Consider the following 18,857-nt stretch of genomic DNA (forward strand, 5'->3'; position numbering starts at 1 on the left):
TGAAATGCAAAGATACAGAATGGGGGACTCCTGGCTCAACAGCAGTATGTGTGAAAAAGATCATGGAGTCCTTGTGGGCAACAAGTTAAACATGAGCCAGCAGCAGCTAAAAAAGTCAATGGGATTTTGGCCTGCATAAATAGCATAGAGTCTAGATCCAGGGAAGTCATGCTACCCCTCTATTCTGCCTTGGTCAGGCCACACCTGGAATCACACTGTGTCCAATTCTGGGCACCGCAGTTGAAGGGAGATGTTGACAAGCTGGAATGTGTCCAGAGGAGGGCGACTAAAACGATCAAGGGCCTGGAGAACAAGCCCTATGAGGAGCGACTTAAAGAACTGGGCATGTTTATCCTTCAGAAGAGAAGGCTGCGAGGAGACATGATGAGGGCCATGGATAAATATGTGAGAGGAAGTCATAGGGAGGAGGGAGGAAGCCTGTTTTCTGCTGCCCTGAAGACTAGGACATGGAACAGTGGCTTCAAACTACAGGAAAGGAGAATCCACCTGAACATGAGGAAGAACTTCCCAATTGTGAGAGAGAGCTGTTCAGCAGTGGAACTCTCTGCCCTGGAGTGTGGTAGAGGCTCCTTCTTTGGAGGCTTTTAAGCAGAGGCTGGATGGCCATTTGTCGGGGGTGCTTTGAATGCGATTTTCCTGTTTCTTGGCAGGGGTTGGACTGGGTGGCCCTTGAGGTCTCTTCCAGCTCTATGATTCTACAGTTCCCAGGATCTCATGGCATGAACCAATGCTAAAGTGGGGTCAAACTGCATTAATTCTACAGATGAGCCCTAAGCGGGTAAATGAGTGACTGCACACTGGGTCGGTGTTTTTCAATTAGGACCTACCATTCCGCGATGGCTGACCTCTCAAACCTGTTATGATCTCCCAGAAAACAAGAGTAGTTCCCGCAGCAGGAAAGGAAGCTCCTGCTTGGGGAGATCTGCGAGGGGCGCGCGCCTACCGCCTACCGCCTTAGTCACGTGACGTGCGGCAGGCCCTCTCTAGTCACGTGACGGGCAGCATGGCTGCTCTAAGGGAAGTCTCACCAAGGGGAACCGGAACCGGAACCGGAGCGTTGGATGCGCGGCGTGAGCGAGTGAGAGGTCGCCAGTGGGCAGGTGGGTGTCATGGCGGGGAAAAGAGTTCCCAAGGAAGGGTGGGAATGGGGTACAAAGCGGGCTGGAGGCCTAGGCTCAGGCGAGTTGTAGGAGGGAGCTCTTGCGAAAGCTAAGCGGGCGGCGCGGGTTCGGCCTCGGTGCAGACCAAGCCATTTCTGGGAGGAGAATGGAGTTGAAAAATGGAACTACACTGTAGAAGGAATGCAGTTTCACACGACTTTCGCTACCATCGCTCAATGCTATTGAATCCTAGGGGTTGTAGTCTTACAAGGCATTTTCTCTCCTTTGCTGTTGCCTCACCAAATTCCAAACCTCATACTTCCCTCTCATTGAGCCCTGGCAGTTCAAGTGGTCGCAAAGCAATATTAATTCCCAATAGAGTTTTGTGGCCGCTATACTAACGGCGCTTCATGCAGTCATGCCGGCCACATGACCTTGGAGGTGTCTACGGACAACGGCGGCTCTTCGGCTTAGAAATGGAGATGAGCACCAACCCCCAGAGTCAGACATGACTGGACTTAACGTCAGGGGAAACCTTTACCTATACGGTCACTAGCGAAATCATGGAAAGGTGGGAAAGGAACGATCTTAAAAAGGATTGGAGAGAAATGGCATTAGAGTGTATTTCACTGGCCATGCGATCTAATGGTATCTGGGGAGGAAATAATGAAGAGCATGTTTAAAAAAATGGAGGCTGGCATTTGAATAGAATCATAGAATAATAGAGTTGGAAGAGACCACATGGGCCATCTAGTCTAACCCCCTGCCATGCAGGAAAAACATAATTAAAGTATCCCTGACAGATGGCCATCCAGCCTCTGTTTAAAAGTTTCCAAAGAAGAAGCTTCCACCACACTTTGAGGCAGAGAGTTCCACTGTTGAACAGCTCCTACAGTCAGGAAGTTCTTCCTAATGTTCAGATAGAATCCCCTTTCCTGTAATTTGAACCCATTGCTCTGATTCCTAGTTTCAAGAGCAGCAGAAAACAAGCCTGCTCCCTCTTCCTTATGGCATCCTTTCACATATTTATATATGGTTATCATCTCTCTGTAGTTTCCACTTTAGGTGTCTTGCATATATTTTGCTGATGGTGTTAAGTAGGCTGATTAGTCTATATTTAGCTGTGTTATCTCTTTTTAGTTTCTTTTTGTAAATGGGGACAATAATGGCCAGCCCCCAATCCTTCGGGATTTGACCATACTTGTCAATGCAGGTAAAAACTAGTGCTAGAATAGGTGCCCAAAAGTCCAGATTGTTCATGATGACTTTCAAAGGAATCAGATCTTCTCCTGAGAACTTCCTTTCCCTTAATTGGCTGACAAGGTTCTTAGTCTCTGTCAATGTGACAGGAGGCCATGAAGGAAGATTTTCAATATCTTGGGTGAAACTGGCATTCCCAGCAGAGTGATCCATGTATAGGTCTTGAAAGTGTGCTTCCCAGGTCCCGGGGGTGGGGGTATAGACTTCCATGTCTCCTTGCAAACTTCTTGAAAGGAAGACAAATGTGGACTTTAAAATAGCCGCAAGTAGAATTTACTAAAGTAGATATAAGGGTAAATTTTATGAGATATGGGACTTACAGTGAGTAGTGTCGGAAGTCATGGGTGTGTGTGTGTCGGGGAGGGGGAGTTGAATAGAATATTGTGTATTTGTTTGGGGAATGAGATACCTGCATTAGATGTATTTGATTATCTATAGGTGTTTCTCCTTTTTAATATTTTGTATCCCATTAATTTCATTCAATAAAAAATTGAAAAATAAATAAATAAAAACTACATTAATTTCATAGTGTATATGCACCCTGAATCTTCAAGAAATGGGGATTGCAGTTTGGGAAGACAGTGATGCATTAATTCTAGAGGTCAAATGCCAGTGTACCTAGAGAGGGGAAGACTATATATTGTGAGCCTGACTTTCCCATAGGTCCTCCAGAAATGTCAGGCAGTTTGGCCAATTGCCAGGAATTCTGGGAACTGAAGTCCAAACTGGCCTGGGATATAAGACCATTAGTTGGTTGAATGCTCATATGTGTTGATTCCCTTCACAACAACTGAATTAATGTGTCAACTGTAGTTGGGAGTAGCCAACAGTAGTACCTTAACCTGCCTCTCAGGGCTCTTCCACACAGCCATATAACCCGGAATATCAAGGCAGATAATCCACAATAACTGTTTTGAACTGAGTTATCTGAGTTTACACTGCCATATAATCCAGTTCAATGTGGATTTTATACTGCTGTGTGGAAGGGGCCTCATATGGAAGGTTGTGATGGCTTTAATGAGTACATACGAAGCAGAAAATAGCACACACACACCCCATTTTTTTCAATTTGGTTTCCTTTGGTTAGGCATCTAGGCAACTTTGCACACTTGAGGTATGTATCTGAGGAAGGGAAAGTGGAGAAAGGGGTGGGAGGAGGAAAGAGAAAAACTTGGTTGACATGGCGTATGTTCTGCTTTCAGGTGCATGCCATGGAATTACCTGTTCTGTCAAGTGTGTTTCGCAAGCAATGCATGCTTTTTAAAACTAGGAAAGGTTTCCTAAAAAGCTGAAGAACTTAGGATATTTCATTAATTCGGTTACCTGGATGTTTATGCATTGTCATTGTAAAAATGACAGGATTTAGGCTTTCTTAGCTGTGAAGGGTGCTTTTTAATGGTCACAATAGGGAAAAGCTCTCATTTTCACCTTCTTTGCATTCATATAAGCTAGGTGACTATTCATGTTTTAAAACAGAGGAAGAGAAGCCAAAATATTTTCTGTCCAAAGCCAACAGATTTGTCACCTAGTATATGTTTGAGCTGTTATTGACCAGTGGCCTAGTGGTTCATGAAACTGATAAAGAGTTCAGTGTTGCTTTAAAACTTGAATATGATAAGTTTGACCTGTAACGAATCATTTGCAGGAATCTGTGAGAACTGATTTTGATAGGTGATTGATGGAAAATGGCAGGTATGCGTGTGGGAACAATTCTTTTCTTTCCGGTTTTCCTCATAAATATTTTTATGTGATTTAGCTGGGGTGTTGATTTGGAAAGGGTCTGACTCAAGGCCAAAAACTGAACATTCAGGTTGTAAGGAGGATTGTGTAGAAACTTTCATTCAGGATTACTACAAGAATACCACTTTGGTCATGTGAATTTTTGGGGTTTTTTTAGTTGTTGTTTTTTAAGTACAGTAATTGTTTTTTCGTAATAGTTTTTCTTCCTGGCTGTAAAGACATTTTAACTATGGGCTCAAAAATATGTCCTAAAGAGATATCATTTGGATCCAGAAAAATACTGCTATTGCTTCCTCCCAAAGTGGTAGTGGAAGAAACATGGCTAGTCCAGCTGGTAGATCTTGTTTTACAGTGCTCATGTAGTAAAACAGCACAAGAAATACTTAAACCTAACATCCTCTGGTAAACTCTAGATCTCCACATTACCGTGACCTTTCTCTTTGCCTCCCCACAACAGGCAGGTATATAGCAGCTGTCTCCAGAATCCTTTACTGAGAATTCATGAATAACAAAACAGAGGGGAAAGGGGGGAGCAAGTAAGCCTGCCTCATCAGTTACATCAGCATTTGTTTAAAAATATATAAATCTATAAACTTGGCCTCAATGCAGTTTGGAGGAAGCTTTCAAGTCTTTAGAAGTTTCAAAATATTCCTGCTGACTTACCTGACCTTTGATCTTTCCATATTGTTAGTTTTAAGTAAAGGGTTTGCTGAAATATATTGAACTGAGAGCCAGTGTGATATATTAGTTTGAGTATTGGACTATGACTCTGAAGACCACAGCATGAATTCCTACATTTGGCATTAGAAAATCACACTCCTAGTCTCAGAAGATGACAATTGCAAACCTCTTCTGAACATGTCTTGCTAAGAAAGCCTGTGATAAGATTTCCTTAGGGTTGTCTTGGTTCAGAAACAGCTTGAGAGTACAGAACAACAATTGAAATGCTCTTCGTTTTGTGATATAGGAACAAATCCCTGTTCTTTCTATGTTATTTTTGCCTCAGGTGTCAAAGTTTCTGTTAAAGAAGTGATGTCCAGGAACACATCTCGTCATTACGTGAGGTAGAACTGCAAATACAAATACACCATAAATATGTAGAGCATCATGCCATCAAAGAAGAATGATTCTGCCCACTTCCAGTTTTTAAAATATTTTCTTTCTGTTCACCTTGATGTGTTTCTTACTTGTTGCAGGTGATCAGACAGAAAGTCTGTAATAAACCTTTACTGAATATGTTTCTTGTTTTCGGAATTAGAATCTTTATCAGGATTCCAGAATCAAATATGCACAAGAGCATGTATTAAGAGGCCAAGGAAAACCTTTGGAAATAAGAGTGCCCCCAAGATTTGTGAATGTTTCTTCCATGTCTGATATACTCATCTCTTTCAGGTACATTGAGAGTTGATCTCGGGCGACGCACATGATGATTTGAAGCACCATGCTGATTGCTGCCTATGTCGCTTTTGCTTTCCTCCTGGTGATATGCATCAGCTTGGAGTTCTCTGCCTGCCGCTCCAAGCTCACCGGCAGGTCTTGCTCCAACCCAGCCTTTCTGCGGTTCCAACTAGACTATTACCAGGTCTACTTCTTGGCTCTTGCAGCTGACTGGTTACAAGGTCCATATCTTTACAAACTATACCAACATTACCATTTCTTGGAGGCTCAGATTGCCATCATTTATGTCTGTGGCTTTGCCTCAAGTGTGTTGTTTGGGCTGGTCTCCAATTCCTTGGTGGACCGTTTAGGCCGCAAGAAATCCTGCATCCTTTTCTCCTTGACTTATTCCATTTGCTGCCTCACTAAACTCTCCTGGGACTATTTTGTGCTTGTTGTTGGGAGGATATTAGGTGGCCTTTCCACTGCCTTGTTGTTCTCTGCCTTTGAGGCATGGTATGTGCATGAACATGTGGAGCGCTATGACTTCCCAGCCGAGTGGATCCCTGCCACTTTTTCCAAGGCTTCCTTCTGGAATAGTGTCATTGCTGTTGGAGCTGGGGTGGTAGCCAATGTCTTTGCTGAATGGCTGGGCTTGGGTCCCGTGGCCCCCTTCATGGTCTCCATTCCCTTCCTCATGCTGGTTGGAGTTCTGGCTATAAAGAACTGGGATGAAAATTATGGCAAGAAGAGGGCATTGTCCAGGACTTGCACAGATGGCTTGAAGTGCCTCCTCTCTGACCGCCGCGTCCTGCTCCTGGGGACCATCCAGGCCTTATTTGAAAGTGTCATCTACATCTTTATTTTTCTCTGGACGCCTGTCCTGGACCCCTACAACCCACCCCTGGGCATCGTCTTCTCCAGCTTCATGGCAGCCAGTATGGTGGGCTCATCACTCTACCGCATTGCAACTTCAAAGAAGTATCATTTGCAGCCCATGCATATTCTTTCCCTTTCAGTCCTGATGGTTTTCTTCTCTCTCTTCATGTTGACTTTCTCTACCAATCCTGGGCAAGAGAACCCTTCGGAATCATTCTTGGCCTTCCTGCTCATTGAGCTCTCCTGCGGGCTCTACTTCCCTTCAATGGGATTCCTCCGGCAGAAAGTGATCCCTGAGAAGGACCAGGCAGGCGTGATGCACTGGTTCCGTGTTCCCCTGAACCTTCTGGCCTGCTTGGGCTTGCTAATTCTCCACGACAGTGACTATAAGACAGGCACCCGGAATATGTTCACCATCTGCTCTGTAATGATGGTGATGGCCCTTTTGGCTGTTGTAAGCCTCTTCACTGTGGTCCGTAACAACACAGAGCTCCGGTTGCCCAGTCCATCGGGTCAGACTGAGAGCCCTTCTCCTGAGCTCTGATGTGTTGTGAACCTTTGGGGGAGATGTGCTCTAGTCAGCTGTCCATAACACATCATAGCACTGAAACTGTATATAGGCAAGGACTCTGCAAAGAGAACTCTGAGCCTCTACTGAGTCCTGAGTGTCTCTTTTGCCCATGAATGGCAATGAAGAATACAGACAGCACACATCAACTTAACTCAGTCTGTAGCAAGCATATTTTTCCTTTTGCAGCCTGGAGTTAACTGACTTTTTGAAACCTCTTGACCTCTGCTAGCAAAACTTGGGGAGGGGAAACTGCTTTCTACCACTTCATCCTGGATAGATGGTGGCAGGTAATGGGTTAAAAAAGACACATCTCTCTTTTTAAAAATGAACAGGAAGGTTGATTAGTTGATCATCCATTTCAATAATGCCATCTCAGCCAAGTTCTATATTATTGAACCTCCTGTTCTTTTACAATAAAAAATGTACATGTAACACATCTCTCCTGATTTGGTATTAATTTTGGAGATGTATGACCTTACCTTGGCAAATATTTCACATCTGTAATATGTTGACTTTTAAGATGCAGACATCAATTTTCTATGTCCCTGGAATGTGAGGTATCAGGATTTTTGCAGTCTGTATTTTAGCTTTTCACTTATGCTAGGCATCTGTTTTAGAGTATTGCTGTGGATAAGAATATCTGTTGCTTCTAATTTCCATGTTATCAAGGTGTTTCTTCTTCCCTCTATATAACATCTGGTTCCAGGTACAGCAGGAGTGGCAATTTGTGGCCCTCCAACTGTTGTTAAACTTCACATCCCATCAGACCTAACCAGCATAACAAGTAGTTATCGGAGATGCATTTGCAGCAATATCTGGAGGATCATCAGTTGTCTGTCCCCAGTTTTGTATAGAAGAGCAAAACAAAACAAAAAGAATGTATCCCTTTAGGACTGGCATTGTTAACCACTTTGAATTGGAAAAGCAAAATAAAATGCTCTAAACAAAGTCACAAACTAGGAATGCTAAGAATGGAAGGGTTTTTTAAGCAAACAATAGGAAGCACATTACCCTTTGTAGTGCGTCTGGGTTTGTAATCTAGCCCGTCTGCTTGTGAGAACAATAGATTTTGAAGGGATCTCAAAACTCATCTAGTCTAATCTGCGGATTCTAGAAATCTAAAACTACAGCTTTACAGATGGGCAACTTCAGCAAGCTAGGAGGGGCCAATTTCACACTCTCTGCCCTGCCCTAGGCCACACCTTCACACATCTTGTGTCTGCAGTTGCAAGCTGCCAAATTCTACTGCTTGTCTTGGAAATATGTCTGTTTGTTTAGCATCACTGTAGTACAAGGATTTCTGAAAGTTGCAATACTTGATGAACCTGAATGCTTAGTCTGTGTTACTGCTGGTGGCAAATGTTCTGGAAAATTCTTAACACCCACACATCACTATCCTATGTTAGAAATAAGGTTGGCCTTGTCCCAATGCACAATGATACAACAACTCACATGTTAGGGCATGTGGAAGGTACCTGTGTGGTAGAAGTCTTATCTTGCCAATATGATCCAAGTCCTTCTGGGAGACTAGGTCCTCCTCTTTCATACACAATGCAGATACCTGCCTTTTGGCATAAACCTAATTAGCAAGCTAGCCCCTACACAGCGCAATTGCTACCATTGGGCAGATTAGGCTGCTGCTTCTGGCACCATATTCTGAGAGGCAGCAATAAGTTACTGGAGGAGAGTGTCGTGGTTTCACCTCCATCTCTGTAGCTACCTTATGTCAGATCCAGCACCAAAATATCAGATTCCAGCACCAAAGATTCAACTGCTGTCCAGTCAGCTTTTGTTCATGGAACTGAAGGAAGTTCTTTGCATCAGACAGCAGCTGGAATATGCCAGAAGATGGTTACTAGACTTCAGTTCCCTATTTGCATGAACATTAATAGTACAACTCAGTTTTCATGACTGAAAAAGAAACTAATGTTTATATACCCTGCATCACAATCCCACCCCCCATACCTAGGGCAGATGCTAGAGTTCTCAATGAAATCTCGGAATTGTACCTTTCTGGGTGTCCAGATTTGGAAACATCTCCAGGTAAGTGGCTGTGAAAGATGTGGAAATTTGATTTTTGTATGTGCGATGGCGTTGATATTTCGGTACTCATCCCCACCCATTCCTAGCTGACGCCAGGGATCTCTGACTCAGTATAAAGATGTTTGTCTTTGTGTTATGTTTGTGCAATGTCAATGAAGGAAAGGACTGGATGCATCTACTTGAACCCGAGGTATCATTTCGAATCATGCAGAGTCGAGTATCCATGTTGCAATTTGTACACCTTCCTGTTTTACAAGCCCTCACAAGATAAGTGTGTCATGATAGGCTGCAGTGGCTTGTCACATCAGCCATCATTTTATGACAACAAGGTAAATAAAAACTTGGTAAATAAAGTACCACAAAGCCAAAACCTCAGGGTGGGCAAACCAAGAAATCAAGCAATCTAGTTGCACTTCTATTGACATTTAGCTTTTATGATTTCACCTCACTCAACAAAGTTTCAATTTGACCTAAAATCTTGCTTGGCTACTATTATTGATGCAACAGGCTAACATTGATCTGAAGTTGTATTTTTCCACTTCATCAATAGCACATGAAAAGTGTGTTTGAGTCAACGTAAAGGCCAAATAATCATACTCCCTATGAATGGCTTCTGGAGCCTATTAGGACAAAGTGGAAGGTAAGCTGAAATCAACAGTAAGTGAAGCTAATTCTGGTTTTTAAAAAGAAGGAAGAAAGGAATTCTGGTTTTGTGACTCCCCTGTCATGACACTGCAGTAGGACTTTTCAACATTTAACATCTAATTAAATTGAAAAATATGCAGTTTTGTTGTTTTAGAAGGTTTCCACATTTATGTACCTGGCTTTCTGCTGGGAGGAATGGTATGGTATCTAACATGCTTTCTAGCCATGACATGCCAAGGATATGTGTATTCAAAGAATAGGGATATTACATGTTCAAATTACACAGCTCTGTGTCCCTATATCACATAAAATAAAAGAACAAGATGCTCCCTTCAGAACAATTTGTTATAACTGGGCTTGTTAAAAACCTTCCCTTGGATGGCAATCTAGATGTACCCTGATAATGTTTCCTGTGCCAGACTCCAAAGTGGAGATAAAATCAGCAATGAAATGACTAGTACTGGCAGGGTGATGAATTAATTTGATCCCCAACCTTCTTGGAATAGAGAAAGACTTAAAACCCAAGCAGCCTGAGAAGGATGTAATTTGCCTGTTTCCAAGATGAATGGTTTGAGTGGACATAAAACCCAGTAGTACAAAGCCTGTTGCAACTCTTAAAGAAAACAAAAAATGTAGATGTTAGGAGACAGCTTTCTAGAAAGGTTCGGAGAGTCAATAATTGAAGGGGGTGTGATCATTTGGCTTTCAAGGTATCCCTACTACTCTCTTTAACTCTCTTTAAGCCATCTTCAACCTCAGCAACATGAAATGGACGAAGGATTCGGGGAAATCCAACCCCAAATAAGGAAACAAGTTGTCCAGGAACACCTGGCCACTCTAAACGAATTCAAGTCCCCAGGGCCAGATCAGCTACATCCAAGAGTATTGAAGGAACTAGCTGAGGTTATTTCAGAACCACTGGCAATTATCTTCGAGAGTTCTTGGAGAACGGGAGAAGTCCCAGAAGATGGGAGGAGGGCAAATGTGGTCCCTATCTTCAAGAAGGGGAAAAAAGGACGACCCAAACAATTACCATCCGGTCCACCTCACATCAATACCAGGCAAGATTCTGGAAAAGATCATTAAGGAAGTGGTCTGGAAACACTTAGAAACAAATGTAATCATTGCTAATAGTCAACACAGATTTACCAAAAACAAGTCATGCCAGATTAATCTGATCTCTTTTTTCGATAGAGTTACGAGTTGGGTCGATACAGGGAATGCCGTGGATGTAGCATACCTAGATTTCAGTAAGGCCTTTGACAAAGTCCCTCACGACCTTCTGGCAAACAAACTAGTAAAATGTGGGCTAGACAAAACTACGGTTAGGTGGATCTGTAATTGGCTAAGCAAACGAACCCAAAGGGTGCTCACCAATGTGTCATCTTCATCTTGGAAAGAAGTCACGAGTGGAGTGCCGCAGGGTTCCGTCCTGGGCCTGGTTCTGTTCAACATCTTTATTAACAACTTAGACGAAGGGCTAGAAGGCACGATCATCAAGTTTGCAGATGACACCAAACTGGGAGGGATAGCCAACACTCCAGAAGAAAGGAGCAGAATTCAAAACGAACTTAACAGACTAGAGAGATGGGCCGAAACTAACAAAATGAAGTTCAACAGGGATAAATGCAAGATACTTCACTTCAGCAGAAAAAATGGAATGCAAAGATACAGAATGGGGGACGCCTGGCTAGACAGCAGTAGATGTGAAAAACACCTTGGAGTCCTTGTGGACAACAAGTTAAACATGAGCCAGCATTGTGATGCGGCTGCTAAGAAAGCCAACGGGATTTTGGCCTGCATCAATAGGGGTATAGCGTCTAGATCCAGGGAAGTCATGCTTCCCTTCTATTCTGCCTTGGTCAGACCACACCTGGAATCACACTGTGTCCAATTCTGGGCACCACAGTTGAAGGGAGATGTTGACAAGCTGGAATGTGTCCAGAGGAGGGCAACTAAAATGATCAAAGGTCTGGAGAACAAGCCCTATGAGGAGAGGCTTAAAGAACTGGGCATGTTTAGCCTGTAGAAGAGAAGGCTAAGAGGAGACATGATAGCCACGTACAAAAACATGAAGGGAAGTCATAGGGAGGAGGGAGCAAGCTTGTTTTCTGCTGCCCTGCAGACTAGGACGCAGAACAATGGCTTCAAACTACAGGAAAGGTGACTCCACCTGAACATCAGGAAGAACTTCCTCACAGTGAGAGCTGTTTTGCAGTGGAACTCTCTGCCCCGGACTGTGGTGGAGGCTCCTTCTTTGGAGGCTTTTAAGCAGAGGCTGGATGGCCATCTGTCGAGGGTGCTTTGAATGAGATTTTCCTGCTTCTTGCAGGGGGTTGGACTGGATGGCCCATGAGGTCTCTTCCAACTCTACGATTCTATGATTCTGCCTTGATATTCTAGGTTATATGGCTGCATGATCATGGAGAAAGGCAAGATGTCTCCAGAGAGATAGGCCCTGACTTTCCTATCTAGAAATGTAGTCCTTTCAATAGTCTTTTGTAACTTTTAAAGTTTAACTGTACTCCTGTAATTGTTGAAGCTCATTTACTCTACTGCTACCTCAAGAAGCTTCTTATTTGTTAAAACGCTGCGACTGTTCTTGCTGATTTTCCTTTTTAAATGCTTTTTCTTTTTTGAAATTACAAGATTACAAGAAATTACAAAATTACAAGAAGCAAGATTGACTGCTTCTCATACCCAATGAGAAATAGCACTCTGCAGAAGCTCAGAGGCGCTATGTCTTAAGTGCCAGTTTTTGTGCATAGAATATATGACAATCCTAGTGACACAACATACACACTAAACACTGATAATTTCAAGATAAATTTGTATCTTATCTGTCTTGGATTCAGGATGGTGAAACACACAAAATGTGTGCTAGCAAAACATCAATTGTTACAATGAGCTTCCTCTAGTTGGAATTTAAGATCCTCAACATAAACCCTATTGTTTGTTCACTACCTCAAGAGGCTAGGTTGGAGAGTACATAAGAGAGGACTCTTTGGCAAGTGGCACCTTAGTTATGGAAATCCCTCCGAGGAAACTCACGAGTTGATCCATCCTTTTCAAGATTCTGCTGAACAGTCTCAAATTGTACTGTTTTGTGTGTCTTTGGCCCCTTACACACCTGTATCCACACTGAACTTGATTATCTGGCAGTGTGGACTTAGCCCAGTTCAAAGCAGATATTGTGCATCATCTGCCTTGATAGTCTGAGTTATATGATTGTGTGGAAGGGCCCTTCGTGTCCTTAAAACCAGAGTTAGTAGTTAGGGGCCCTTCCATGCAGCCCTTTAGCCCAGAATATCAATGCAGAAAATCCCACATTATCTGACAACCCAGTTCAAAGCAGATATTGTGGGATATAGGGCTATGTGGTAGGGCCCTAGGACTGTTTTGTCTGTGCTTTTTAAAAACTGTTATTTTCCTAAAATTTTGTTTAATCTTTTACATTTTACTTCTGGGGCCCTAGCAGGCTGTGAAAATATAAATAAGCAAATTGTGTAGTGTGTAATAAGGAGGGGGAAAGCTGTGTTTATGACTTATATTTCTGAACACTATAATAAAACGGGCCAAAGCCAACGGTTAAGTGTTCGACGAGAACTATTAAACCAATTACTTAGTTAAACCCTTAATAAATCCCACATATTCAGTGAGTGTGCTCTTAGCTGTGGCTAACAACTAGGTGTAGGTCACAATGATGTTTTAACTCCTATAGGATCATTGTGAAATGTTCACATTTGATCTCCACCAAAGGGACAGCCAAAGCCCACCTTTCCATCTAGTAGCCAGGTTGATTTGAATAGAAGAGCTACCATGCAAGCTTGTCACACAGAAACCGAGCATGTTATTACAAGAGGGGCTCTGAATCCTTTGGACAGTTGCTGATGAGTACTCAAGAAGCGTTTGGCAAAAAGAGGCACGGACTCTTCTCAGTCAAGTTTTGGTAGGCCGAACATTTCTGGCTTGAAGTCCTTCATAGACTGGAGGACCAAAGTGGCTTCTTTAGTGAGCTCTTTATTCAGGTGTTCATCGGGAATCATGATCACTTGCATCCCAGCCTCTTTGGCAGCTTTGACCCCATTGGGAGCATCTTCAAATACGAGGCACTTGGCCGGAGACGCTGGAGGGTCAAATCTTTTGGCGCAGATCAGGAAAATATCTGGGTGCGGCTTTCCATTTTTCACTTCCGGATCGTCTCCCAACGTGATGTGATGGAACAAGCCAAAGAAGGCCTTGTGGTGGCCAGTTTTCAATTCGTATGGCTCTCGGAGGGAGCTGGAGCCCACCGCAATGGGGATCTTGTGCTGGTGTAGATGGTGGACCAGCCTTTCGGCTCCAGGCATGAGCTGAGCAGTGGGAAACAATTCTTTCTTTTTCTTGTCAGCTTCTTGAATCATTTGCTCAGCCGTCAAGGGGATGTTAAGGATCTTCCGAAGCATATCTAGACCCTCCAATTCTCTTCTGCCCATGATGACCTCTTTCTGCTCCCAAGTGAATTTCTTCCCATGGCGGCTGCAGACTTCTTCCAGCACCGCTGTGTAGAGGGTCTCGGTGTTCAAAAGGGTGCCATCCAGGTCAAAAATGACATGCGTGATGGGCTGCTGGGGCTTACAAACACAGGCTGTCATGGTGCTGCCATAGGGAAGGGAAGGAGCCAGGCGAGGAGGCAGACAGGCAAGCAGGCCAAGCAGACGGCACATGCACACTGCCGTCGCCGCGGCGGTTTCTATGAGTTCACCTGCCTCTGTAGAATTCCTGTCAGGATTCTGGCTTGGTTTCAAAACATGGCTGTTAAGAAGGACATCATTTGCTGATTCCCTCCCGCACGCTAATTATGAAGTTGAGGAGAAACAGCTGTAGTCTGTGGCGAATAGCAAAGAAACCCCAAAACAACAGCGTCTTAAATAAGAGCCAAGAATGTCCATAGACAGATAGATAGAAATATGTAGTATTAGTTGTGCAATGCCTTATTTGTGTGTTGGATATATAATGTTCCATATATTTAATGGATTTAAATTGTATTTTATGTCTATTGTTTTAATGATATTACGTTATATTTTTCAGTGTGTGTATAATTGAGGCATTGAATGTTTGCCTAGATGTATGATGTATGCCGCTCTGAGTCTCCCAAGGGGTGAGAAGAGCGGCATATAAATGAAGCAAATAAATATATCCATACACACAAACACATATACATATATCCATACACATACATACACACACACACACATATATTCCTACACACACACACACACACAAAACATATAGACAGGAAGGCAAATATATAAGACAGCAATGGAAAAATGGAAGAGAACAAGGTAGAAGAAAGAACAAGAACATGTAAAAGAAAGGAAGAAATGGAGCGGAAAAGGAGTTCTGCTCTGGGCACAAGCAAGAGAAAGAACTGAAGACTGTGATGTTCAAGCTGAGAGTAATTCGGTTTTTTTATTTGGATATTGTGATACTTCAACAGTTTGCTGTCTGTCTCTGGGCAGCGATGGGAAAAACCCAGGATGTGGATTCCTCCTGTCTCAGTGCTCCCCCTTTTTTTTGTACAGGAATAACTTGGCACCCATAACATTGCAACCGCACTACCGCAATACATTCCTGTCACGACCCAGGCTGCAGAGCACCAATAACCATACACAGAGGCCAGAATCTATCTAATATCTTTATTGTAGGAATATATAAAGTTAATAAAAACAAGTGTAGAAAATAGTCCAGAATTAGACCTTCCAGGAAAGGTCAGAATTAGTCCAAAAAAGCAATGTCCAATAAGAAATATTAAGGTCCAAAGTTGTAATCCAATAACCGAAACACTCACTTTGCCAAGCAAAGTGAGGGGAGATGACAAGGTCCTTTAGTCCATGAAACTTGAGCGAGGCTAAGAAATAACTTGATACTTGAAACAAGGCTTGAACGTGGAACAAGGTAACTAAGAACAAGAACAAGGTCCGTGGAATAACTTGATAAATCCGTGGAACAAGGCAAGGATTGATCCTGGGAAACAAGGCAAAGTCCGTAGATAAACAAAGGCTGGGAAGCAAGGCGAAGGCTGGATAACAAGGCAAGGCTTGAGCAGGAGCGAGGCTTGAACCGGAGCGCGCTGTCCAGACACAACTCGCTCCGTAGGCTGACGAATTGACTCCGCGAAGTTACTACGCGGGTAAAACACCTAAATAGAGTCTAGCTTCCCGCCGAAGCAGTTCTCTGGGAATCAGAACCGAAAGCTAACTCTGAGACCAGATGTGAGACTCCCCAAAGATTCTCACGAGAAGCAGTCTTAATTGGCCACATTCTTAGCTGCAATCCTCGCACTCCTGCGCGAAGCTGAATCCAAACTTCTCTGTTGTTTACAAAACTCCCGGCGCAAGAATACGGGAGAAGTAGGCTCTGGGCTTGTTTGACATACTTCTGGGAGACAACTTTCTTGCAGGTGCAAGGTTCCCAGATCTGCCTGGGAAAGATCTAGCAGAGAGGAATCCAGTTCAGACTGGGAAGGTAAAAAACCCAAGTTTTCATCTTCATCAGGAATTACAATGTCCTGAGCAGGACTACAAGGCCCATGGGTCATCACACTATCCCCCTCCTCAAGGCCCCTCCCAAACTGGGGCCCTCTCCCCGAGGCGCGAGGTCGCGGTTTGGTGGGATAGGTCTGATGAAAGCGACGGGTTAGATCAGGAGCATGGACTGTGGAGGCGTCTTCCCAGGAGCGTTCCTCAGGGCCAAAACCCACCCAGTCAATGAGATATTGTAGGCGGCGGCGGTGAAAGCGAGAATCCAAAATGTCCTCAACCTCGAACTCCTCCTCCCCATTCATCAAAACAGGAGGGGGGGCCGGTTGGTCTGTATCAGGACGCACACCATCCGCCGGAAGGAGCAGGGAACGGTGAAACACTGGGTGAATGCGCATTGAACGCGGAAGTTGGAGTTTGAAAGTCACGGGGTTTAATTGCGCCACCACTGGATAGGGGCCAATGAAACGGGCATCTAACTTCCGGCAAGGGCGGTGGGAGGGCAGAAAGCGAGTGGACAGGAAAACCCGATCTCCTACCTTGATTTCGGGGCCCGGCTGGCGATGTTTGTCAGCGTGGCGTTTATAGTCCTCCTTGGCTTGGTCCAGTTGCTGGAGCAAAAGTTGTTGCACCGCTGTGAGTTCCTGCAGCCAATCCTCTGCTGCGGGAACCTCTGAAGTTTCAATGACAGGGGGAAAGAAACGTGGATGGAAGCCGTAGTTTGCAAAGAACGGCGTTTCTTTTGTAGAAGCTTGAACTCCATTGTTGTAGGCAAACTCAGACAGTGGTAACAGAGAAGCCCAATTGTCCTGTTGATAGTTTACATAACAGCGAAGATACTGCTCCAAAGTGGCATTGGTGCGCTCCGTTTGCCCATCTGTTTGGGGATGATGAGCTGAAGATAAGCGAGAGTCTATGCCCAATAGTTTTTGTAGTGCTTTCCAAAAACGAGAGGTGAATTGAGATCCACGGTCTGTGACTAAACTCTTGGGCAATCCATGTAGTCTGAAGACATGTTGAAGAAATAGATCCGCAGTTTCCTTGGCCGTGGGGAGGCCTTCGCAGGGAATGAAATGGGCTAACTTGGTGAATAGGTCCACCACCACTAAGAATGGTGAATCCACAGGAAGGTGGTAGGTCAGTGATGAAATCCGCGGAAATTATTTCCCATGGGCGAGATGGGGTAGGAAGGGGGTGTAAAAGCCCTGAGGGCTTCTCCCTTCGTATCTTGGAGCGCTGGCATACTGGGCAGGTGTTGACATATTTTTCCACATCCTTGCGGATCTTGGGCCACCAAAAATCCCTTAGGATCAAATGCATAGTTTTAAATAGTCCGAAGTGTCCTGCTGGTTTGCAGTCATGACACAGACGAAGCGCTTTTTCCCTGCCCGGTCCGGGTGGGATATAGACATGATTTCTATAGCAGAGCAGCCCATCTTTAAGCGAAAAGGGGAAATGCAGACCTTGGCGAAGTTGGTCCTGCGCCCAGGCATCTGCTTGCTGACTAGCCCTGATTTCTTGAGCACAGATGGGTCCTGGAGTAGGGGAAGTTGAACCAATGGGAATGGATTTGGTGTTCCCCACCGTGAGCGTGGCAAAGTTCTCAGGTTGTAGCAGTTGGGATTCAAAGGTCTCCTTGCGTCCTGCAGCGTATTCCGGTTTACGTGACAGGGCGTCTGCTTGCTTGGTTTGGGCTGGGGTCACATAATGGATCTGGAAGTTGAAACGTTCAAAGAATAAAGCCCAACGTTGCTGCCTCTGATTTAGTTTGCGGGCAGTTCTTAGATGTTCTAGATTACGATGATCAGTGTGGACTTCAATGGGAAATTTGGCCCCTTCTAGCCAATGTCTCCAAGTTTCAAAGGCTGCCTTTATGGCCAGTAGTTCTTTTTCCCAAATGGTGTAATTCCTCTCTGGTGTGGTTAGTTGACGAGAATAAAAGGCACAGGGGTGGAGGTGATCTCCCACCGGTTGTAAGAGTACAGCCCCAATTGCCACATCAGAGGCGTCCGCTTGCACCACAAAAGGGGTTCCAGGATTTGGGTGCTGTAGAATTGGCTGGGAGGTGAATAGTTTCTTTAGTTGCTGGAACCCTTTCTCTGCTTGATCAGTCCAGCGGAAAGGCTGCTTTCCACGGATGCAGCTAGTGATGGGGTCGGACCAGCGGGCAAAATCTGGAATGAACTTGCGGTAGTAGTTCGCGAACCCCAAGAAACGCTGCACCTCTTTCTTGTTAGTTGGCGCCCGCCATTCCAATACTGCTGAAACTTTGGCTGGATCCATGGAAAGCCCTAGAGGCGAGATGCGGTAACCAAGGAAATCTACCTCTTGTAGATCAAAAGCGCATTTTTCCAGCTTGGCATAAAGTCCATGATCCCGCAATCGTTGTAACACCATTTTGACGTGGTTCTCATGTTCTGATTGTGATCTGGAAAACACCAAAAAATCGTCCAGGTAGATTATCAAGAACCTGTCTAGATAGTCCTGAAAAATGTCATTGACAAAATGCTGGAACGTTGCGGGGGCTCCGCATAAACCGAAATTCATAACTCGGGACTCAAATAATCCGAATTTGGTCTGGAAGGCGGTCTTCCACTCGTCCCCTTCCCTGATGCGAACTAAGTTGTAAGCCCCCCGAAGATCCAGCTTGGTGTAAACCTTGGCTCCTCGAAGCCGATCCAGTAGATCCGAGATTAAAGG

The 18,857-nt window shown here is 44.3% G+C and overlaps 2 protein-coding genes across 4 annotated transcripts; one reads left to right on the forward strand and one right to left on the reverse strand.

Annotated features, from left to right (window-relative positions):
- The first annotated feature begins 975 nt into the window (after positions 1-975).
- mfsd5 (major facilitator superfamily domain containing 5) lies at positions 976-7,384 on the forward strand. 3 transcript variants are annotated; one of them, XM_003216661.4, is made up of 2 exons: positions 976-1,121; positions 5,514-7,384. In XM_003216661.4, the coding sequence occupies exon 2, from the start codon at positions 5,563-5,565 to the stop codon at positions 6,919-6,921; it is 1,359 nt and encodes a 452-aa protein (XP_003216709.1). In that variant the 5' UTR covers positions 976-1,121; positions 5,514-5,562; the 3' UTR covers positions 6,922-7,384. The 3 variants fall into 3 exon arrangements, with proteins under 3 accessions (XP_003216709.1, XP_062827715.1, XP_062827714.1); XM_062971645.1 differs by lacking the exon at positions 976-1,121 and adding an exon at positions 1,147-1,692; XM_062971644.1 differs by lacking the exon at positions 976-1,121 and adding an exon at positions 5,164-5,185.
- A 6,079-nt stretch (positions 7,385-13,463) lies between these two features.
- LOC100566213 (pseudouridine-5'-phosphatase-like) lies at positions 13,464-14,394 on the reverse strand. Its single transcript, XM_062971646.1, has one exon. It carries the CDS (start codon positions 14,340-14,342, stop codon positions 13,572-13,574), a length of 771 nt encoding a protein of 256 aa, XP_062827716.1. The 5' UTR covers positions 14,343-14,394; the 3' UTR covers positions 13,464-13,571.
- Positions 14,395-18,857: the final 4,463 nt, after the last annotated feature.

Source organism: Anolis carolinensis, chromosome 2 (assembly GCF_035594765.1).
Source record: "Anolis carolinensis isolate JA03-04 chromosome 2, rAnoCar3.1.pri, whole genome shotgun sequence".
Lineage (NCBI taxonomy): Eukaryota > Metazoa > Chordata > Lepidosauria > Squamata > Dactyloidae > Anolis > Anolis carolinensis.